The sequence below is a fragment of the Chelon labrosus genome (genome assembly GCF_963514085.1).
Source record: "Chelon labrosus genome assembly, chromosome: 19".
In the NCBI taxonomy this organism is placed as follows: Eukaryota; Metazoa; Chordata; class Actinopteri; order Mugiliformes; family Mugilidae; genus Chelon; species Chelon labrosus.
The window spans coordinates 8,352,081-8,377,002 of record NC_140352.1 but is presented as its reverse complement, the minus strand read 5'-3'; the positions used below and the strand labels follow the sequence as shown (position 1 = coordinate 8,377,002).

Here is a 24,922-nt window from a genome sequence, read left to right as displayed (position 1 = left end):
GGCAACGGTAAAAGAATGAGAATTATGTTGAAACTGGAGATATTGGTTGCACGGAGAAAATGAAATGCACTGTGGAAATCTGCTGAAATCATACTTGGATCAATGTAAACCTTGCAGGGTTCTGGTAAATGTGTGCTTAATGCATAAAAGACCCAATATCTGGCATCATAAAAGACAAGCAAAGGTTTTCTATGAAGGATGGATATAGTGCGCATGCATATATTGAAAGAGATATACTGTGTGTAATGTATATCCACCTAACCCTAACCCCCAAACTGGCTGGAATGCATATGCATATGTGATAAAATCTTTTTTTTAATCGTATTTCTTAATAATTACAGTTGTTCCTCCCTAATCTTAGAGAGCATGTGTGTTTTGTTGAGTGGGATGTAATAGCCAAGAAAGGCTCCCCGTCTAAGCCACTCATTACCGATGATTAACACAGCGTCTTTCTCCGTGTCTCTCAGGAAACATGGTGAGCAAGGAGGGCGGCAAATGCATGCTCACCAACTCAGAGTCTGACTCGGAGGCAGCACCCTTGCCCTCCACCTCGCTGGCGCTGGAGGTGAAGTATTCCCTTGAAGCCAGCCGACAGGTGAGGAAGAGAAACAAGGCCCTGCAAGTGCGTTTCAAGGACATCTGCGAGGCGCAGAACGAGCAAAGGGAGGCGGAGTTGCAGGCGGCGGGGAAAGGAGGCAAGCCGATGTCGTACAAAGTGGCGTACCGCAAGTACATGACCGTCCCGGCGCGCAGATCGATCCCGAACGTCACGAGGAGCACGGGCGTCCAGACGTCCCCTGATCTGAAGAAACGGTACCAGACCTTTCCCTTTGAGCGTAAAAAAGGACACACCTTTAAACACGTGGCGGCCGTGGAAACTTACAAAGGTCAAAACAACGGTTTTGTCATGGAGGTGAAGCCGTCCAAGGCAGCAGAGCAGGGTTTAGACGAGGAGGAGGAGGGAGCCTGCGGGGGGAGCGGAGTCCTGAGGACCAGGGCTCTGCTCCATACTAATGAGTGCATTGCCACAGTGGAGCAGCACACTGCACCTGATGGCCTGTGCTCTGACGCTCTGCTGCTCAGTTGCACTGCAGACACAGACTGCCTTGCAGACACACCGAGAGGAAGCGGAGCTGGAGCACAGGCGGAGTACCAGCTCTGCAGCGTTCCGTCCCACGCCAGAACAGGATTACAACACAGGGAGGCCGATACAGACCGCTCGGCCAAGAGGCAGCTGCTCAATTTGGAGGAGGGGTCTTCCCGAACCCTGCCGGACAGGGCCTCTAAGGTTACGGGCCCCATTGCCTGGAACTCCCTCACACAGGTGGAGTGCCTGGACAGTCCATCTGCGCGCAGCAAGCGGAAGAAAGGCCTGCAGCTCAACGGGCTGTCGAGTGAGACGCTACCACGATCCAGCGGAGGCTGTACGACACAGGCACAGTGCCACACTGGACAGTTATCTGCCCGGCCTATACGGGGCATGGAGGAGCCTCTGTCACCCTGTATAGGTGGCGAGGCTGATGGGGCACTGCCCGACCACACACAGGAAGGCTGTAAGCAAATTGTGCCTATGAATCAGGACGGAGATGTTAAAGCACAGCTCCAGGCCATGGAAAATCTCATCAGCTCCAGTCAAGAGACCATCAAGGTGCTGCTGGGGGTCATCCAGGAACTGGAGAAGGGAGAGGCCCACAGAGAAGGGTAAGACATCTCACTTGATGCCTGTAACCTTACACTAGGGATGAGCTCATCTGACATTTTCTCCCCTGGCACTGGCAAGAATATTTAAACTCATACCTGCTGTGCTCTTTCTAAAGTTTAAATGTAATTGTATGGAACTCAAAAGAACCACTCAAGCAAAGTAACATGAGGACAGAGACTGAAAATCACTCACGGTCAGACATAATGGAACTCCGAAGGAATAAAGAAAAATACTTGGTGTCAAGCCAATGTTGGATCAAAATTTAATGAATCTATAAATCATGACTGAGGAAAGGGCCCGGGAGTTCCCAGGGTTAAGCCAACATAAGAGGCGCAGAACAGTCGCGATTTAGCATGAACAAAAAGATTGCCCTCTTGATGTGTCACATTATTTCTAGATTCTAGGGATAGTGTGACAGCCGCTCAGTAGAGCCTCGACTGAACCAACCAAGGAGTGTCAAACCAAACCGTGATCACAGTGCGTTGTTGCTGGGATGAGGGGGCTTTTACCTGGATGTGCCCTGCAGCGCTACTACCTTGCAAATGCCCTTTTGCGATGATTTCCCTGCAGATGTGATGGAGCTGCTCAAGGCAGCTCCCTCTCTATCCATTTGCCCCACATGGTTGGTAGAAAACCCATATGTGTGGCCTTTAATCACAAACCCACAGCAAGGGAATAGCCGAACGCTCTCGCTATTTTTTCAAAGGGACTAATTTAGCCAGTGAAAACAAAAGCATATGTCAGATCAATAGCAGTGGTAATGCAGTTTGTATCAGCCAGGTTTCCTTTGAAATCAATAAGAACGCTAATCAAAACTGAATATGTCGGACTGAACTTTTATTAGCCCTGCGATAGACTGGCGACCTGTCCGGGGTGTACCCTGCCTCTCGCCCCGATGACAGCTGGGATAGGCTCCAGCCACTCCCGCTATCCCTCACAGCACAAGTGGTTACAGAAGATGAATGAATGAATGAATTAACTTTTATTATTAGGACATGAATATCTCTCTGAGGACAATATCAATTCATGGAATGGCACTTTAAAGTTCCTTCCAAGCCTAAGGAAAAAAAAACAACTTTTAACAATTGGCATTATCCGGCTGCACAATACAATGTTTATCTAGTAAGTCCAAGGCCTTTGAAAAACCCGTGGCCTGTGAAAAAGCCATTTACTGTCCAGTGGATACTGAGTTTATACAAAAGGGCTTCTGATAGCATCAAGCCCGCTGAAATAGAGGATTGTCTATCCAAAAGGATGAGGCAAACAAAATGGTCAATTTGTGGAGTGAATTGCCGGGGCCGGGTGCTCAGATCCCTATCTGCTCTGACCAGCGCTGTGTCGAGGTATGGAGCGGGGGAACTCAGTGTAATCAACATATCCAAAAACCCAAGGGAATTACATGCGCCTGACAAGACTCTAACCAAGGAGCAACCGCAAATACTTTAAAGTTTGTGAAAGAGATTCACGGTATCAGTGTAACTGAATGAGAGGGGTTAAACTCCCACTCAACAGGGGTTGAGCAATGAATAGATCTTCCAGCGGCATAGGTTTACTCCATCTAAAAAGGCAATTATGCTCCTCGAATCTTGCACAAGGAAACCCTAATCTCCTTACCATCGAACTCATAAAAGTGTGTTGTGGGCGACAAAAAAAAGAAAAAAAAAAAAGCAAGCAGACATGTGGTGCAGCAAGGGGAGCCATCTTCATTCAATGTGTTGCCAAGCACATCTGGCTTATCAGATGCGTCTAAAGTGGCAGGTGGGCTTGGAGGTGGGGGAGGGGAGGAGAGGAGAAGAGAGGATGGGAGAGGAGAAGAGCTTTTATAAATGGCAATTTGCAAACTACTGTTTAATGGCTCCATCTGTTCGCATACTAAAGAAACAAACACTTTGTGTTTCTACTCACTAATGAGAAATACAGTGGCAATATTTAATTAAAGTCAGTGAGCAGTGTAAGACCGTTGTAATCCGTCCAAGGCCAAGTGAGCCTCTATCCTCTTCCTGTACAAGTTTCCAGTTTGCAAAGATGGAATTACAGCAAGCCATGGAAATATTCTAAAGGCACATTATTTACACTACATTAGCTTCACAGTCCCCTTGCATAAAGGGCACTGGCTACTTTTACATGGACAAATTTACAGTTTATATGGCTGCTAAATGTAAATATAAGATAAGAAACACGAGTTTACATGCCTCAACACTTCAATCACAATTCAATTCACTCTTTTTGAAAGGGACTTGCGGTATGATGGTGCTAAGAATCTTTAATTTCTCCACCATTCCCCTCATTTGTGTGACCTAAGGAGAAAGACAATGGGCGTGTGGAACAGTGAGTAGAGGGAAACACTGATCCCTTAAGTAACTGCTCCCATTTCAATGTTTTTTAACAGTTAAAGCATAAAAAAAAACCTAACAAAGTGCGAAGCTCTCTCAGTTGCTCTCCAGTTCTCACCGAGCTATTAGGGACAAAAAAAAGAGATATTACAGCACAATGACCTACCCTATGTCCTTGCGCAGCACGCATGCAATCACATACACTCTGGCTTGCCCAGAGCATACAGCACAAAAGCGTGAAGGGTGTGCTGCAGCTCTAGAGTACATCGTTGGTTGCATCCAACTGCACAAAGCTCCGGAATAATGCTGTGTCATCAGACAGCGTTGGCAGGCCAGACCCAATTAATCACCCTCATGAGGACTTGTTGGTAGTCTGTCTATTAGCGCTGTGTATGTGTGCATGTTTTTATGCCTCTGGACTCCTACCCACTCAGTGACCTTTGGGAGAGCTCACCTAGTAGCAAAAAAAAAAAAAGAGGGGGGAGGGTGTATAAATATATTGTTAATGGCACTTTTGGCTTCGCTCTCCCCGGGGGAGGCCTGCCGAAATGAGCTCTGCTCTCTTATTTTCTCTTATCAACTAGAGAGGGGTGGGGTGGGATGAGAGATTGGAAGGGAAAGAGACCTAGACAGCACGAGGGCATTCAGGGGAGTTGTACAAAACACACAACCCAGTTGCCCGCGCTTATTGATCGGCTCATCTGGTGGGAAGTGAACGTGGCTGCGGCGTCACCCACTGTACCGGTCTGTCAATCCAACCCGAACGGCATGCCCGTTAATTACAATCAATCTAAGGTGCAAAGCTTCAAGGAAACCTCTTGTATCCCCGCACTTATCCTCTTCTTGAACTCCATTGCCTCATTCAGCTACAGCGTTAAGTAACAATATTGATATCAACGCCTCTAATATACCTGTCAGAGCATACAGCACAGAAAGTGGCGCAGCAGATTAGGAGAGTGGTTTTAGTTTTTTTTATTGGTGCGGCACTCTATGGGCAGCGTGACAAGAGAGGACCGAGAAACGTGACCGCCACTGCAAAGATGAAAGAATTAAAAAAAAGAAGTGAAAATGAGCATAGTAACCTCAATGAGAAGTAGAATCTAATGCTGCAGTGTGCACGGTTAAACAGTTACTTCAAGAATGTCCTGAAAACAAATACAATTATTTTGTAACTTGGCTGTATAGGTATCTAACCACTGTGATTTGCGCCACAACTCCACTACAATAGAACTTAAATATATAATTTAACAAGGACATCTCCCTTCAGATACAGCGACCCCATTACTGCGGAGGCTCGATACGCATCACAGTGAAAAAGGTTTCACACAGTTCGCAGATTATCCTGAGTGACGCGCCACAGGCTGAATATTCTACCGTGATAAAGTGACTTCCACGTGTTTAAAGCCCACCGAGGTGATGATGGCTGAGACGCTGGTGAACTGATCCAGCCAAGACAAAGGCCGTACAAATAAATACTTAAAATATATCAAATTAAATTTTGCGTTGGCAGGAGGAAGACTGGAATTGGTAGCTTCTATGTGCGGCTGTGATCGCAAACAAACACCTGGTTGTGGTAGATGAAGGACAACACATTGGTAGAAAAACAGCGAAACACATCTGTACAAGGTTTGAAAATGTTCAGTCAATTTTTCTTTGACGTAATGCAGCGTAATTATCTCCAAAAAAACAACCAACAAAGGATTTCCATCTAGTCCATGTCAATAGTAAATTGAGTCAACTGGAATACGCTATGAATAACAAGAAGGGCACTTCATGTCAATCAATACCATATGCACATTTCCACATGCTAATCCAATAAGAAAACCATTGAGTCTTTGATGAGGATGGCTTTTCGTCTCATTCAGGGCCCTCAATTGCCCCTTGAGAAACAACAATGCATACGGGAATTTGGTTAATGACATAGACGGCTGATGACAGACTATATGAACACACGGGACATAATATTTTAGGATATCGGATCAATATCACAGTAAAATCGAGACAATCTGCAAAAAGCCAATTCACTGCCATCCTAAACATTGACAAAAATTGTCAAATTTGATTTGATTTATACTTCTACAGGAGGTAGACAGCGTAACCTACGTACGTCGGTGCAAACCATTTACACTTCGTCACTCTGGCTCACTCTGTAAAAATGTCACCCAAACGCTAGTTGGCGCGGTGTCTTTTTTGCCATTTGGGTTAAGTTTTGTTTCTACTTCCTGCTTCACTTTCAACAATGGTGAGTGAAACTTTTGTTGAAATTTTGCCGAAGACGAGTCGTACAAATGTCTGTATCGCCGAACCTACTCAGTTAACCTTTCCTCGATGTGTTCCGTCGTTATCCAAAACAATCAATTTGACAATTGCGGAGATGGAGAAGCAGCCGGAAATACTAAAGCAGAAATACGCTGGTACCAAGCGGACCAATCACAGTTACATTTCTGGGGAGGTGCACGTTAGGCTACGTACGTTAGGCTACGTTGGTTGGGCTATGTACGTTAGGCTACGTACGTTAGGGTCAGCCCAGGATTGACGAAAACGTATTAGCCGTGCATTGGAGGAAGCAAATGATTCTGAAATTTTCAGGTCATATCTCATACTGTATCCTTTACGACACTATCCAGCACGGGATGGACAAATCAACGGAGGGACTTCTTCGGTGTCAGCAAAAAGGGTCAACAACGCAAAAAGGCTTGAGGACACTACTTGTAGATATAAGGGAAAAATTATTCGCAACTGACAATCCAAAAACCTGGGGTTAGTCCTCAAACGTGTACTCAATTAACTGATTAGCAAATTAATTTAAGACTATTTCAGTACTAAATTAATCATTAGGCAAATTCATTCAAGTAAGTATGTCAAACCATTTCTTGTTCCAAGATTTGCAAATTGAATCGGTTTTATATCACTGTAGGTTGAGTTCCTTTGGGTTTTGCTCAGCTGTTCAGATAAAATATGCAATTCCTGTGCTTGTAAAAACCATTTTTTCTGTCCAAGAATTAAGTGATTAAGTGGTAAATAAATTAATAATTGTGATTAATTGCAGCTCTTTTTTTTACTTCTTTCATTTTTGTGTTTCGTGAAAAACTAAAACATAAATCGTAAGGTAATGATTCAATCCAGATGCAATTCTTCGACCAAAACTCCCTTTCACTGCAGCCCAGAAACTCGCCGTGTGTACCAGTTTGCCTCGTCTGACCTCCAATCAGTCTGCCACAGCTAATGGCTGACATTCTGCTCTTTCTGCCCTGGCTGCCGGGCACAGGCCACTCAGGAGGGCAGCGTGACTCCTCATCGCCCTCATTTACTTCAGCCCCGCTAACGAGGGATGACAAATAAGATGAGAAAGGAAGGTGTGAGGGAGCGGCGTAACAAGTCCCGTAATTACTCATTCACGACTCTTATCTTCCCCGCAGACTCTCCTATCGAACTGGACAGGACACGGCCAACTGTGACACATGCCGGAACAGCGCATGCATTATTTACAGGTTAGTAGTCATTCCTCTTCAAAGACATGATGATCCAAATGTGTCCTGTCCTTTCTCCTTGAGGGGAAGAGAACAGGTGGAAACGGGACAGCGGAGGGGAGGGGAAGAAGCAGGGGACGCAAGACTAATGGGAAAGCTGTTAATGAGCACACGGGGACATGTGACATTTACACACCGCGCTCTCGCTCCGAAGCTATGCGTCTTTGTCTGGTTCAACTATTGTACCTTCTACACGAGTCGGCTGCTTTTAGAGCCAAAAGGGCGCATGTTTGAAAAGCTGAGAGAGTATATACTGTAGGAAACGGCGCGCACGGGGCCGTGAAAGGTGAAATTAATTACCGTCCAGACATCACGAAATATCATCACGGTGTGCCGTTGCCAAGCCAACTAAAACTCTGCATGCTTTCCACTTCAGTTCAGTTTGTTTGATAACCAGCGCAGATGCAAGTCAGAAATCATTAGTCAACCAGGGCACATGAGCACAAGTCAATAATTTTCTGCTTATCTCTTTAGTGAGTGACTGTGCGTAAAATGTGAAACGATGCTGAGACAAGTAGTTAGTTAATTGATTCAATTCAATATCAGTTTTGAAAATTAATTAACTGTTTGAAAAGATTATCAACCAAAACGTAGAAAAATGTCTGGTTCCAGCTTATCGGACATGAGGATACGCTGTGCATTGATTTTTTTGAGTTTTTGACAACTGTTGCTTTCGGGTTCCCAGAACTCGATGGGTATTCTTCACTACAGTCTGTTCTGTACTTTATTTTAGGCTTTGTATGAGATATATATATATATTTTAGGCGTCACACACTTTATATTGCCAGTATCCGGGCCCAACATTGACCATACAGTCGTTTTGTAGGTACTCTTGGTGGTATTTTAGAGTATTTGGAAAAACGATTGACAAATGTTGATGACTCATCCTTCACTCGGGGGCTAAAGAAAAAAATAATAATCCAACATCTCACTCTCTCCACCTGCATCTTTCCTTCACCAGAAACATTGCTGCCTTCAGCTCAAACATACAGTATATGGATGGCGCCTGCTTGGGCCACTGGACCCTAACCAATCAGAGTGGATTTGAAGTTTCGGCAGGGGGTCAAACTCCCTAGCTCTGCACAAATAGCTTTCTGCAAGACATTTCAGTACAAGCTAAGAACCTAGATCCATGCGTGTACCAGTGGACCAAGGGTGCATCTTCCGGGGAACACGAACACAAAATTTGCAAGGCTATCCATCCAATAGTTGTGTTATTTAGCCTCACAAGTTGCGACACGCCCGTCTAGCTTGAGCGTTTCTCTTCGATATACAGTCGGCATGACTGTCTGCAGTTTAGTCAGAAATGCATGACAATATGTTTGCGCATATGTGAATGCAATCTGCCTGTAACTCTGTCTGGCGCAGTTACAAGTCACGGGATGAGGAAAAAGATGAGAAAGAAAGGTGATTTAAACAAGAAGAGTGAGATAGGAAATCAATAAACCGGTTTTAGTGGTCACTGCTCTTCCACTCAGCCTGGATTTGTCCTCTGAAGAGCCATTTTAATCATTTTCTGTCCACTGCTCTCAATAACTGATAAACCTCTGGCTGAACTTCAATGGGCTCCTGAAAAATCAAGGAGCAGGGCTTAGCTCCGTTCCCTCTGATGCTTGAGCCGCGTCGCTTCGCAAAGTGTTTCTTGAATCACAGCAGGCCCCTGTGTATAGCTGCAGGGTGGACAACAAAGATGGCGCTTTAACAAGTCAAAGACAGAAAGATGAGGTGAGCTGAGCTGAGTTATGGCAAATGATGTGATGGGCATAGGAAGCTAAAGGCAGTGGTTTGGCTACAGGATTAAAGAACAGATCTCACCTGGTGTTTTTTGGACATCATCGGTGCACAGTTGTCATGTTTAATGGTAACTGTGATTTAGCCTTGTGGAAGAGAGTTTCCTTTTTCCTTTAGTCTACCTATCTTCCAACACTGCTCTGCCTGCCTGAATAAAGACCAGCTATGCTTGCTCTGCTGTGCTCTGCAGACCCTAGAGACGTCATCATCATCACTCTAAATCTGTGAGCACAAACTTCAGTGTGATAACGGGTCTAATTTTAGAAAATTCCATTGGAAGTTTCTTTTTCTTGTTTTTTCCCCCCCAAGATGTTCTTGCCAGAGTGCATGCTTACTAAATACGGGTGCTTTGGGACAGGTGTTTCATTTCTGGATCAATATGATCTCAAAATGTGGATTTAAAATACGCAAAATGCCGGCTGCATAAAAAGAACCTGAACGTCAGGTCAGAGTAGCCCCTTGACGTAGCAGGCGGTGATCAAGCGCACACAGTCACAAATGTCCTCGAACAGGCACTAAATTAACATCAAACATCCACATTTGGCTCCCTAAACCTGCCACAATCGATTGAAATGCTTCATGTGAGGAGGAAGAGCAAATAAACAGAAACCAAATACAAAACAGGAGGCGCATTTTTGACAAACCCTGTCAGCGTCTGGCAGGGGTTCAACTCGATAAAGGGCAGAAATTTCTAACTGAGATGTTTAAAATCTGTTAAATTGACCCGAGTTTTTCTTTAAGAGCTTCGCCTGGCATGGCAAATTGCGTTGATTGGACACAGACTCAAATATAGCAGTTGTATTCAAACAGGCAGAGGGATTAAATGGCAATCTAATTACTTAGATCTCCATGAAAACAACCTCTCCGGAGGTGGAGGAACACAAGATAGGAAGCAGAGCTCTGAAGGAACATGCAGTGCATGTGGGAAGAATAGCTGTCTATGATATCTATTAGGATTGTGTGTACGTTTGTGTGTCGGTGCGCAGTGCCAAACCCTTAAATATGTGTTTTTGAGGAAGCTGGTCTTATGACTGGAGTGGACATTAAGCTTCCACAAATCACTTTAATGCTTCTCTGTGAGGAGTCAGCCATGCACTCCTCTGCATAATCAATTTGTCTACGAGTTTATCATCCAGCCCATCTATAGCACAACAACAGCATCGGATCAATACAATGCTGCAGTGGGCATAGACTTCTTAAGCTCGTTACATACTCTGCAAGAAGTGGGAAATTTGTTCTCGTTCTTGAGGTGAGCAAGAACAAAGTTATTTTTGGCCAGGTCATTTATACTTCACGAGAAACTCAAATGCCGAACTCTGGGGAAGTCCTCATAAGCCCCTCCCACTTTTCTTATTATTTTCGGATGCCGGCCAGTCGTTTTGACGGCCTTGTCCGTCGGATAACGCAGTTCATTCAGCATGCACCCACACACGGTATGCCGATCTCTACCCTGGAGAGATTAGCGGCCAAACTACAAATGCTAGCATCTGGGAGCTCGCGAAGTGTCCGCTAGCATTTCTACTTTTCTGCATTAACCACTCCCACTTCAAATTTCTGACCAATCTCAGAATAGTTATCAGACACCACACAAGAAAAAAGCTCTGCCCGTTTTGATGTTTAATGTGTTGAGAACTCCCAAACGAGGGCTGCGAGAACTAATTTCTTACGCCTTGCAGAGGACGTAACAGCCTTTAGTATCTTAACCGTCTCCTGTCCCCGTCTGGTCCCGCTTTCTTCGTTTTTAACCATCATGAACTCAGCCAATCATTCTTTCAACCTCCTTTAGTTACTTTGCCTATTTCACTTTTTCTTCAGAATATCTCCTCCTAGCAGCCAACAGTGTGAGGTCAAATGAACTCGGAGATTCAATGCTTAATACAATGTGCCTGACATGTGAAGAGAGAGAGGGAGGAGTTCCCAACCAAAAGGAGTCAGAGAGTAGGCATGAGAGACAAACACAGAGAGAGGCTGAATAAGAAGAAAATGACACAAATAGGATGGCGCAGAAAAGCTGGGGATTTGAAATGCGTTCCACTGATGTGTCTTGACGCAAAAGAAAAAAAAAAACCTGTAATCTCATTTTCCTCACATTGCCTTTATGCGGGTTAATGTGCTGATCAAAAGCGGAGATAGATATAAGTATTTTGTGATTAGAGGAGTCGATTGGGGAGGTCCACACCAGTGGGTACCATTGTTCATGATAACTACGGTTATTTCCCATCAGTGCAATTCTGTCTTTAGCTAGCGAGTCTTGTGATTAATTCAGAGACGGGGTGCTACCGCTGATCATTAAGCAAACTATCTGATGGTAAAACGTTCTTTGAATAACACTGCGCAGTGCAAATAGAAAAATCAACAAAGGAATGAGCTTTTAAGAGGAGGAAGGATCTCCAATCTATTGTGCGAGGCTATGAAAATCAATTAGGCGTTGCTAAAGGCTGAGGAGCTGATTACATTATAACGTATGGAAATTACTGAGCAGCGAGGCTGTCCTGCAGCATGCGTCTGCCGGAGGAAGATATCTCTCTTTTTTTTGTGCAAGCATAACAATGTTTTCCAACATGGTGGCAAGCTGGTTACCATAGCTACAAGAGTGATCCTCGGCAGGACAGATAGTGTGAAGGGACAGCGAGGACAGTCAAGAGGAGCCCATTCACACCCGAGGGAAGATAAGGGAACAAAAAAAAAAAAGGACAGGCAGGGCGAGAATGTGCAACAGCGGGAGGATGAAAGCGACAACGAGAGATAAAGACTCACAGATGTTTAAAGTGAATGAGGTGATGAGAGGTGTGTGGGGCAATGAAAGGATTGAAATGAGAGTTTATGCGTGGTAGTGGAAAAGGATGAGTTTCTAGCTTTCTCAGTATATACAGTATATATACTTGTTTTTTTTTTTTTGAGAAGAGGGACGTGACAAGAAAAAGAGCGAGATTGAGACAAAGCCAGCGTCAGAACAAGTGAGGGTGAGAGGTTAAAGACTGAAAAGGTCCAAAGTGCTTTCTCTAATTTGCTCTGATCCAACAACCCGCTCAGGTGAGTGGCAGCTAGAGGACAGGAGAATGCCAACAACGCTTCACTTTTCATTTTCAGCGAGGAAAAATAGATGTGAATGTGACACAGCGGGGCCCATGACACTTTCATAAGGAGATGCTGATAACTGGGCTGGGTAGAGACTAATAAATCTTTCATTACAAGCCCTTGTGAGTATGTTTCAAAGATGAGATGATTATCTTTTCTCTCCATTTTTCTCAAATGAAGTTATGCAGATTTTTTTCCCCCCTGTCAGTGACATTTAATTTTCCTTGCTTCCATGGACATACTTTGATGAGCCTTAAAACAGGTACCATGTGAAGCTAAAAGGGCACGCAAATGATTGTAGATGAGTGATGATTTACAAATACCACGCATCCTGTAATATGAAGCAGGATAAGTTGTGCAAACATGATTAATAAAGGCAGTAGTTCATAAAAAAATGATTTCGGCATGGTGTCAGTGGGAATATTTGGCAACAACAGTGGCACTAAAATCACTGTGAAGGGGTCCTTTGACCTTGTGTATATTGCCATTTTAACCTAATTAGACATCCGTGTGAGATTTGAGTAATAGCCAAAATGAATTTTGCGAGGTCACAGTAACCCTGACCACCAAATTCTAATGACTTCATCCTTGAGGCCAAGTGAGCGTTTGTACTAAATTTGGAGAAATTCCCTCAAGGGCAAGCGTTCACAAGAATAGGATGGACGGCCCTAAACCCAAAAACACAACGCCTTGGGCCCACGGCTGTTGGCAGATAAGAGGCATTTAAAAGAAAAAAAAAACATCTTCTTCTTCTGCTCAAAATCTCAAATCTGAAAAATTCCCTCAATCGAAGTCACCTAGGGATGAAGAAATGAATAAAAAATCTAGCAGATTTAGCAGTTCATAGCACATTTGACCATTGTTACAGACTGCAGTGCTAAATCTGGACTGTTTTTAACCACATATGAATCGTATGGTTGGTAGAATTAAATAACATAATAAAATAACATCCGGTTAAAATTCCTAATCTATTTTTAAATTTAAATAAAACGACCCTTTTTATGAAATACATTTGGTAATCAGTATATTAATAGCCATCTTAATAATTGAAATCAATGTTAAATACCAATATCTACTGTCTACAATACTTTGAACTAAAACACACTGATAATATAGCTTCTCAATATTGTACCAATAAAATAATAGGCTTTTTAGGTTCAAATGGCTGTGTCTCTACGTGCAGGGCAGTAAACTGTAGCCGTGGATGTTCTGCAACAACAGCCTCAGCTGCATTAGAAGCATCCACTGAAGAGCAGGGGAGAAATCCTATTACGGCTGTGTTGTATCTGTGTGTCTATTTATGTGTGTTTGTGTGGTCTTCTTTTGATTAAGTCGTTGGGGCTTTTTTTTTTTTTTTTTTTAATGGAATACTAATGTTGTTGGGCCCTTTTAGTTGGGGCTAGAAACTTAGCTGAGATGGTTACGGTCAGGGGCTGGAGAATGAATAATGTCACTTCAAAGTCCTCACAAAGATAACGACACAAGTTTGTGTGTGTGTGTGTTCTTGCTTACAGTAAGTTGTGGGGGCCATACCCTTGCGGAACACTTGATTTATGGGGTCAGGTTGTCCTTTTTGGGTCGGTAAAGGTTGACATATCCCACACAAAATGACACATCATTGGGCTAACTTTAAATCTCTAAAGGTGCAGGAAAAAGACAGATTTGTTTCTTTGTGCCTATAAAGTTATTTTAAGAGACGAAAGAAATAAATAAATGAAATGCTCATGCTCCACCAGTAAATGATTTATCTAAGCAGCAAGAGCCTGTTAATTTTGAGGCCCACGTTAGCATGAATTTGACATCAGAAGAGGTCATGTTCACATTATATGTCATCCGCCTGAGGACCATTTTCACACATGTAGTTCACACATCTGTGAAGTCTACATGTTGTAGCTGTCGGTTTCTACTAATGTGACAAATGTTTAGAATGACTACAAATTTAGAGTGTGAACTGTTGTTGTCTGTCCTTTACCTTGACCATTGCTGCTGAAAACAACAGACTAAGAACTTCTTTGGGACGGACTAATTATCAGACCTGTTCATAGCGCCATCACCCAAGGGAGGAACTGCAGCCTTGTCTCTGTAGCGTGTCATGTTCTCATAATCCTTCACTCATAGACACTAACCCTGCACCATGGATCAGCCTTTGTTCATTGCACAGTTTCTATGATCCATCACGTCGCAGTGTATCTGTTTGGCTGTTTCAGTGATAGCATGCTCATCGGCCCTTTATGAACCACCACAACAGAGTTTGCTTTCACCGCATTAAACAGCCTGAGAGTGAACACATCCCAGCTTGAATGCACTGATACTCTAAACTGTTTCAACATGCAGTCAAACATGCACGCACAAAAACAAACTTTAAATGGACTTATATAAAAGCAAAGAAAGAGTTGGTGATCTGAATCTGGATAAAAGCTCTGGTGTTCTTGGCTCCCGTTTAGAGGCCTGAGTCAAACAAACGCAAAGTGCTGAGTGTCTGGTTCCGCATCCAACATTTACTCGAGTCAAACACCCACATTTATGTCTGTTTTGTTCTAATCAATACCAAATGTGTCAATGTTAATAAAAGTTGTTTCATTTCACTCTGCCAGAGGTTCTGGAAGTAATTACTTGCTTGAGATGCAACTGAGAGAATAATGTGAGCCAAGAGTTCACTTGGTATACCAATCATTATCAAAATCAATATTCTGCGATGGACGTCCGGTCAATGCAGATTTTAAAAACTAGTTCTCTCTTTAAAAAAAATGTCCATAAACAATTACATTGTGTTTAAATCAGAGCAGGCAGCCTGCTGCCATTACATAAGCCTGTCTGTCAGATTCCCTAGCAGCCTGACTCACATAGTGGCTGGAGGAAGCTTTAGCAGATTAAAGTCCCTTTACACTTACCACAGCTGAGGCTGTAATCTGAGTTTCACTTAGCAGAACCTAGCAGTCAGATGTGCGCGGGTGTGGGATTACAATGACGGCTGGTCCACATAAATCCCCTGGCGCTCTGGGGAAAACGTGGTGTCCACAGAGAAATTCTCCATGTTTGTGTGCGCGCAAAAATCCCACAAAATTAAATTATTCTGCATCCCCATTATCTTTTGCAGATGTTGTAATGTTGCAGAGATCAAAGCAACATGATGTTAACTAAAATCCGGAAGGGCTCACATCAATAACCAGGCTCTGATCTCAGATTTTAGCAAAGCAAATGATCTTCAGTTCAGCACCCCCTCCGGTGACCGAGCGTGCCTCCCTGGGAAAAATACTAATGGACTTCCCTCTCGCTCGATGAATCACAATAAGAACGCAAATAACGGAAATGGCAGCAGCCAAAATGGACAGCCAGATGAAATCGAAAACATTCTGAATTAGGTTTTTTTTTTCTCTTCCTACTGGGAAATGGAGATGAAGAGAGAAATGTAGGTTGCCTTGCCAGGCAGAGCAGCGCTGTGACAAACCCCTGTGCAGAGGTGAAGTGAGACGATGCCACAACGTAGATGGTTACGGGGCAAGTGTGGCAGTCAAAACATGTCAAGATTAAAAGAAGGAACTTGCTTTCACTGCCTAAATGTCGAAAATGTAACAAATGAAAAGCCAGCGCTAAATTAATGCGGTGGTTTGTGGCCTATGCAAACGAGCAAAGGTTGCCTCAAAATAAAAAAAAAAGAAAAATGCAATAATAATGAGGCCAAAAATGAAATAACTGGCACCAGAACTGTGTGACTTCAGTGATAAATTCACCCCTTGTCACAATGCAATGTTCTACTGGAAAACTTTTTACAGCACAAGGTGTTGACCTGGCCTCCAAATTCACTAGATCCCAAATTGATCAAGTATCTCTGGGATGATCCACAGAAGCCCCTCCCCCTCAACCCAAAGGCCCCCACTAATGTCCACTCTCTGATGAGTCACAAGTGTTTTGAAGGCACAAGGAAGACCTACACAATATCAGTATGGTTGTCTTAATGTTATGCCTGATCGGTATAGTTGTGCTACAGTCGCCATAATTCTTCCGTGATAGGAAACAAATAGTACTTTCAGATTCCTTCATTCTGATAATTAAAACTTCAAATGTTCAACATTCAAAGTCTTCCTGGAACAGATATGAATATGTGGGTTGCAGCAGTAAGCAGCAACATCAAATTGCCATCAGAAGAGACAATAATGAGCAGTTAGCTAATGTTTGAGCTGATGACTTGTCTCTGTTATTTACTTATTTAATTTTTGTGCTGCAGTGTGGAACTGGACTTCAAGCAGCAGGAAGACAAGCTACAACCACTGATGAAGAGGCTTTGCCCAACGGAGGACGGCCACTTCCCTCCCCTGCCTTACCCCCAGGAGGCCTTCACCTCTACCCCAAAACGCAAGTCCAAAGCTGATTCCAAGAAGCATGCTCGCTGGAAACTTTGGTTCTTGTGAAAACACAGGACCACCTCCTCCCCTGCAACCAATGCACAGGATTTAAACATCCCATCCCGCCGTACATATTTATTTGGTATATCCATCGTCTTCAGTTTTATCTCCTTGGATTTTATAGACCTGGTAACCACGATTAATGGAGAGCTCCACAACTGGATATTGAACTACTTCTCAGACGTGACAGGATGCGTAATGGGACACGAGTACGGGATTCCATGGAACATTCAAAATGTCATGCCAACCAAAAACGGATTCAGAGTTATTTTTGAACTAATTTCTTCAAACGGGGTGTGAAATTACACCAGGGAAACATATTTGGAGTTCGGTGAGAAGGTGAGAAGACAAATTTGATTTCCCGCTGTCTGTTTGCATATATTTTTCTAACTGACATCAACAGGCTCCTGTTCCGTGATAACGGCTCAGTGTCCGTCTCATATTCAGTTCACCAGTTGGGACTTTGTCTTTCTTCCCAGCCTCCAGGAGAGGTTGCCAATTCAACCATAAAGCTCTGAGGCCTCCATAAACAGCATATCACTGTACTGCAAAGCACAATTAACCCTGTTCAGGATACATTTTTCTCCAGAATAATAATCCAAAAGAACTATTTTGAGTATTAACTCACACATGTACTAATCATGACAGATTGAAGACTTTCATATATATAAAGAAGAGACCTAACGGACAAAATGTCAGAGATGTTTAACGGAGCTCTATGATCAACTTTCTATCTATCGCTAAAATGTCTCCTTGAATCAACTGACTTTGAAGCAAAGAATGAATAAATAACACTTATTTTCTTAATAACATTTGCAAAGTAAGACGTCAATGTACATTTTTCTATATAAATATATATCTATATACATTCACTTTAAGGTTTAGTGGAATATATTGATTAGCGCTGCCGTGAAGGGAGCCGTTCAAAAGCTACCGGACACAGGAGGTAATTCATTTCTGACGCTTAATTCCTTTTCATGCACCACATGTAATTCTCACTTCACAACAACATCGCAAGAGAATAAGGTCGTTGAAACCCAAGAATCCACGCAGGCAAACTTCACCAGTAGAAAACTACAAGCAAGCTACAGAGTGTCGGTTTTTAGCACATGCGAAGTGGAAGAGAAGGAAGCCGTGATTGTAATAATGTAGCGTCCTGCATCAGCTACTTTAACAGATACTGAAACCAAGCAGGAAGACAGAATGTGCCACTTCTGATCACAACCAGGGCTTTTACATTGCAGGGTGGCAGGCGTGTAGCCTTGCACGCTTTTTACAGGCCTTGGATTCTGCAGGATATTTTCTAGCTTTTCAGGACAGAAGTCTTTCTTTCCCCCCTTTTTTTATTATTAGCTCCTGCGCATTGCTTCACAGCTATCCGACTGTAAAGTAAAAACTCATGTCCACACAGGGTTCGAAGACTATGTACAGCCAAAACAATACATGAATTTACTATATTTAAGTATATGTCGTATAGCAGCAAATAGGGCTAATACAGTTTTATGTGTGGGAAAGCAGCCAATATCTAAAAGAAAACAACATTAAGTTAAGAACCTCAACAGGAGCATGAAGCTGAAGTCACTCTAAAAGCCAAGAGCACTGCCCCAACAAACAGGAAATGTGCCAAAGTGGTTTCAAGGGCATAAATTAAACAACACAACAACAACGGGGGGAAAAAATAAATAAAAAATAGCAAACTACTAGACATCACTGGCTCGATCTTCACAAGCTCCAACATGCTGCATTCTGCTGGTTACATGTAATCCACACCTTCACTCTTGTACATGCCAGGTTGGTTTCTTTCAGTAGATATACTGTAGCAACGAGAGAGAACTAGATGTTTATCTGTATCTTAAAGAAGTGCAATTGATTTATTATGTGCAATACTGTGTCTTTTATACTGTTTTTTAAAAAAGAAAAAAGGAATAATGACATTTCATATGCAAAAATATGAAAAATAAAAACGGACATCTTCAGAGCTCTCCAACTTTGAAGCAGAGTTATTATTTGCGGAGCCGCGAGCAGCCTGGCAGTGAAAGGATCGGCTCGCCCATTTTGTCCTCACTTACCTTTCGTAGCATGTAGCTCTTGGCAAATGGTTTATTTTAAATGGTTGTTTTTTTGTTTTGTTTTGTTTTTCATTGCTGCGAGCATCAGAAAACGACATTCACCTCCACTTTTTTACCAAATATAATCTCACAGATAGGGCTCACATCACCGGCACAAACTCATGGCTAAATATCACAGGGGTAAGAGAGGAAATATACATATACACATATATGATATGTAGGGATGCACCGAAATGAAAATTCTTGGATTTCAGGTGATAAATTAGAAGCAAATCGCTATCAGTGGGTCTTTATATAATATTTATATAATACTTTATATATTGAAATACGTCCACACGGCAGACATGCCCGTGCTGGCTGCGGTTGTTGCTTGCGTCATCACAACATCCTGTTTCGGCCGTGTTGTTTCGGTGATAAAAGTCTTTCGGCCAAAAACCGAAAATGTACTTTTGGGCCATTTTCGGCCGAAATGTTTCGGTGGCCGAATATTCGGTGCATCCCTAATGATATGTGATTCGGATGAACCGAGCTTGGTTTAAAACGTGTGCGGAAAGCAGTCAACGCTTAGGAGATGAAAAGCAGCAGGAGATAAGTCTGAAAATACACATAAAACAAGCCTTGCATCTCTCCGATGTAGCAGGGTAACAAAACACGAGAGTGGAATTCAACCACATGAAGTTGCACAACCCTCAGAACACATTTCGGATTCAAAGCTCTCACTCACAGTCGCCGTGTCCTTGGCCTTACCATCCTCCCTTCAGCGCACGTTCCCGACTTAAGGGTGTCCACACGTGCACCTGCCTGATGCTGGTGGTACGAGGTAAACTAGGGACAGAGCTCTGATCAAAAGCCCCAGAGATGCAGAGTCACCCTCACGCAGATGCATGGAGCAAAGCGACTGGAGGGCAACACTACCCTTCTTATTTCAATCATATCGGGGTCATCTCTACAGGGCGTTTCTTGAGTGGATGTTTACTGCACGGTACCTAGGGTGCAAACAAGACACCCGGTGCAGCTTAACATCCTGCATTCTAACCCACTTTAAACACAAACCTCTGTGGTTTGAAGGCATCAACATGTCCCAGAGGTTTCCACACACAGTGTTGACAGTGGCCACGCATCTGACGTGCAGGTCAATAAACCCCAAGGGACGCTCAGCCAAAAGTTTCATCCCAGGTGAGGAGAGGAGAGGGTACAGCGAGTGATGAGTCCATGTTTGAGGCATTATGATGCAGTGCCATATCTCACTACGCTTCTTTTCTGTAAGAGCTCTGCAGCAGTCTGGCCGGCGAGAGAGCGATAGAAAGCGAGAGGGGGGGAGAGAAGACAGAAAGAAAGATGCTCGGAGAAATGCTTAAACTGAAACGGCTACACGCACAGGCGGAGGTAAAGAGAATGAGTGATACGTGCAAACACACAGGTGAGGATTCTGATCCACCGTTGCGATGTACCGTATGCGGTCAGCGAGTGCATGCGGCAAAAGAAAAGCTCCGGCCCCTATAGTTGGTCAGCCCCATACTGTCAATCAATAACGCAGAGTCCTTCCCCTGCAGCTCTTCACTCCGTTCCCTCTGCACGCTGCAGGAAAGTCATTAGTATAACCGTAGAGCGCTGCAGCCAAATAACGCCGGTTAGTCCTCTAAAGTGGAGTTCAGAAAAAGTTCAGCGGGCTAGTTTTCATTAGCGTTAGGTACTGCTAGCAACGCTTCGCATTCCTGGCCTTTCAGGGACACTATAAAATAAATTTTGACATTTAGGAGTTTGTCAGTATCGGCTCATATACCACGGCGGTATTCATTGGTTTTCTTGGAGCGTCTTTCGCCCCCGTTCGCAGCCATCCATGTGGATCTGCTCCACCGCGAGCTCGAACAAGATTAAATGTAATTCAAGGGCGTAAACTCAGAACTTTGTGAATTCAGCAGCAACAGTCGAAATGTTACTGCAAACGCACTCACGAGGGCTCATTTCAGCCTGCGTCAGGGAGGATGTGAGCACAGAGACACAACGCGCCGGGGCCGTCCGCCGATGCAAACGTGTTAACGGTGCCGTGTCCGAGTCTCTTAACAGGCGTAGCACTGCAGTGACGGAACGCAACAAAACCAACGCACCCACCCCCCTCCCACCTCGCTGCTAAAGTCGTCACTGTGATCATTCTCATCGACATTCTGTGTCCACCACCGCCGGGAGAAAGGAGAGAGGCAGAAAGAGAGAGTGTGCAGAACGTTAATGCATAAATCTAAATGTAAGAGGCTGCCACTCACAAGAACAAGGTCGGCGGTTGGCTGCGGCGTCGTGTGAGCGGCGGCTGCGCGCAATGTGCCTGCAGAGTAGGCACAGCAGTGCCCGGAGGCAGCAACAGCAGCCCCCTGATTAGAAACCTACGACACTTCCGGGCACCGCTAACCGGATCTCATGGCTGTTAAAATGTCAACCTTATTGATGACTAAATAATGATTTGGGGATCTACTTCAAACGCAGCTTCTACCCCGAGTAGTATATAATGTATAGTGTTTGAGAAAAAGAGCCGCAGCCTTTGAAATGACCTCTAACTCCCGCCGCGTGATAGGAGACGCCGCGCGTGGATGCAGAATATTATGCAGCCACTTAGAAATGTCACGGAAGTGAAGTAGAGTGGCTGGCTAGCTTCATAGTGAGCAGGTGAGAAAAGGGTAGGAGTCAAAAGCAAGCTGGGGAGCAGAGCAAGGTGGAGGGCAACTGCGACACATGTATACAAAGTAGACCGTTTCAATAAAGGTTCCGGGAGGTCATTGGTTGAGTAGTTTCATTAACTAGAAAGGAGCCTGGTCTTCTTCTGCAGCCACAGCTGGAAGCGGAACACCATTTCGAGTGCGCCACAGGAGGATGCCGAAATGGCTGCACTTAGTATAATACAGAGGAGACCTGAGTCTGCTGCTGCCTTCATCTTGATGGCCTTTTAGTCAAAGTGGTAGGCAAGTTCCATATCTGAAACGCGTGATCAAAAGAAGCCCACTGCAGGGAAACTGGCAGGAGCGAGAGGGCGAGCTGTAAAGGCAGCAGAACCAGGCGCTAACGACACAACTGTTGCGGTGCAATCTCTTCTCCGAATCCGCTCTCCGAAGTTTTTGAGCGGGAGCCAGGCAGCGCGATGCAGAGCCTGTATCTCTGGCATAACAATGACTAGACCGGAGGGCTTCAGAGGGAGAGTAAGTGGGAGTCCCAGACCCCCTACAGGCAGCCGGCTGGGGGAGCGCGGGCAGCAGGGCGGCCTCGGATCAACTCACAGCTTCATTACGTTTACATTATTCAGTCTGATGCTCGCTTGTTGTTGTTGTTGCACAACAGAGGGCTTCCCGTCTGCGAGATTAGCTCGGTACATTGCTGGAATAGAGAAAAGCTGCAGAATTTTGTTTGCAAAAATCACTTTACTGCAACTTAGAAAGGAAAGAAGATGTAAAAGAGAAAGACGAGGACAGAGGAGTGGATTTATTACAGCACTACGATATAACAGACTTTTTCTTCCCATTTTCTATTAAATCACTCTTTGCTGGTGTGGCTCAGTTACTGCTAATAAAAGTTTCCATTTAAACAGGTGACACCGTTTCCTGCTGCTCCCCAGATGGAGAGGCTGCTGTGGTCGCGCACACACACATCTCAAATAAGCCTTGGCGGGAGGAGGAAGGATGTAAAGCCAACCGCTACCAGAATCAGTATCAGCGAGCACCATATGTCTCCGCGTTTTCCTGCGCACGTCTCAAACGTCTCACCACTTTGGTGAATTTAAATGAGACGTAAAAGCACCTTTAAGAGCACTCGGAGGAATCCACTTCATCCAAAAAAAATAATAAAAAAACATGCGTAAAAATGACATGTGTTTACTACCCGAGGTCTCACTTTCAAAGGAGAAGCAAAAGCTGCTGCACATGCGGCGCCAACGAAGACGGGCATCGACGGGACGCGACGAGATGAGTCAAAGGACGAAGGAGTTGGCGCGCGACTGAAAAAGCAAAGGTGACATTCGCCGGACTTTTGGGACTCATGAAAATGGATGAAGGCTTTGCTATGCACGTCAGGCACATGTGCGAGATGACTGATAAGTGCCTTAATTGCTACCGAGCTCTAGCTGAGAGAGCAAAGTAAGAAGGATGCCAGCGGCAATGGCAATGCCAATAGTGGTGGCAATGACGGTTGTTGTGGTGGTGGTGGGGGGGGAGGGTGTACAAACACTGCACATAAAAAATAAGGGAATCGTGAAACAACATATGCAAAACACACACACGTGCACTAACAACTGGCTACAGAGAGATATGAGCACATCAAAGCCTCTCTTAGACTGAGGTTGCGTGAAAGCATTCTGCCAAGGTAGACTGTACCTTTAATGATAGTGTAGGATTGGAACTGCAGCAAGTCTGTGGGAGTAAATCAGGTTGTTGGGGTGCACAGACGTCTATATTTGAGCGTTTATGTGTGCATGCAAGTATTTATTTGTGCAGAAATCTGAAAAAAGAAACAGATATAGAGCTACGGTTATACTTAGATACGCAGCTAATCAGCGGTGGAAGAAGCATCCGGAAGCTTTGAGTAAAATTACCAAAACAGCAGCTTCGTCTCATGGTGCGGAGCAAAGCACCATCTGATCAATACAGCTAAGACCAAGGAGAAGGAAGTGGATTTATGGAGGTCCAGGCCCCACCTGGAGCCCATAACCATCACAGGGAGTGTGCAGAGGTGGTTCAGACCTACAAGAACTGGACTGGTGTGGTCGGCTAACATAGACTCGGTATACAAAAAAGGTCAGAGCCGTCTCTATTTCCTCAGGAGGCTAAGGTTGTTCAATATCTGCCGGAAGCTGCTGGACATGTTCTACCAGACTATCGTTGCCGGTGCCCTCTTCTACGCTGTAGTGTGCCGGGGAGGCAGCACTGAGAAGAGGGGCACCTGGCGGCTGGACAAGCTGATACAGGAGGGGGGCTCTGTGGTAGGGGCAGAGCTGGAGACCCTGACATCGGTGGCAGATGCAAGAACCTTGAAGAAAATTTCGGTCCATCGTGAACAATGTCCACCACCCTGCTGCTGTCTCTGTCCTGCTCCACGGACAGGCTGAGGAGGACGTTTGTCCCTCAGGCCGTACGACTCTACAACGCCTCGCTGTGAGGAACCAACTGGATTGTGGTCATTGCTGCCACTACTGTATATTTTTTACACAGCATTATATATTTATATTATTATATGACTTAAATACCTTTCATATCTATGTAATGATGCTACTGGACACCGAATTTCTCACGGGATTAAATAAAGTATCTATCTATCAATCTAGAAATGTCCATTACAAGTGAAAATCCTACACAGGTATCAGGTACTGGTATGGTCTCTCTATATTGAGCAGCGTGTTACTGATGGAAGTGGATCATATACCGACCAGGACAGCAGCTAAATCTCTGAAGTCGTCTGATGATTGATGGGACAAGAAAGAAGTTTTTGTGAAACATGAGTCCCAAATCTGAGTGGAGGGGGGAAAAAATCACTATCTGACGGCACTGTTAGAAACTCGCAGACACCTGAAATGTCACCCTGACTATACTCCAAAGAAATCGGAAACCATTGCTTTTAACTGCGTGGTATTTGAAATATTACACCACGCATGGTGCAAGATCCTCATCTTTAAAGTTGCTGAAGTCGTAAAGCAAACGTAGTGGAGCAGAAAGTACAATGCTTCCCTTTCAAATAAAATGGAAATACTCAAAGTAAAGTACCTCAAAAAACGGTACTGGAGTGAAATGGCTGCAAATACTTGTAATACTCGGCAATACAGGCAAACTTACGATGTGAGGGGAATCGCGGCCCATGGAAATGACCGTCCTGTTCACGGTCCTCAGCAGCTTCTCCATGATGATTTGAACGTGCCACTGGGTGGGACCCTGCAAAAAGAATAAAAAGGTGCACACACATTCAGACACCAGAATAAAAATAAAATTGTGACATGACAGTTATTCAAAAGGAAAAAAACTCCACTTTGTGGTATTTGAAGATGTAT

At 44.2% G+C, this 24,922-nt stretch overlaps 2 protein-coding genes across 3 annotated transcripts in view; one reads left to right on the top strand and one right to left on the bottom strand.

Moving 5' to 3' along the window:
- The window catches only part of dock1 (dedicator of cytokinesis 1), a 200,906-nt gene that overhangs the window by 91,121 nt on the left and 84,863 nt on the right, over positions 1-24,922 (bottom strand). For both annotated transcript variants that reach the window (XM_084567048.1, XM_084567047.1), the window contains one exon: positions 24,711-24,806. In XM_084567048.1, coding sequence (XP_084423174.1) covers positions 24,711-24,806 — 96 coding nt within the window. The remainder of the gene's footprint in view (positions 1-24,710; positions 24,807-24,922) is intronic.
- insyn2a (inhibitory synaptic factor 2A) lies at positions 473-16,909 on the top strand (the record flags this gene model as incomplete). The annotated part of the gene is made up of 3 exons (XM_084567051.1): positions 473-1,701; positions 7,455-7,526; positions 16,660-16,909. The coding sequence occupies 3 exons, from the start codon at positions 473-475 to the stop codon at positions 16,841-16,843; spliced, it is 1,485 nt and encodes a 494-aa protein (XP_084423177.1). The 3' UTR covers positions 16,844-16,909.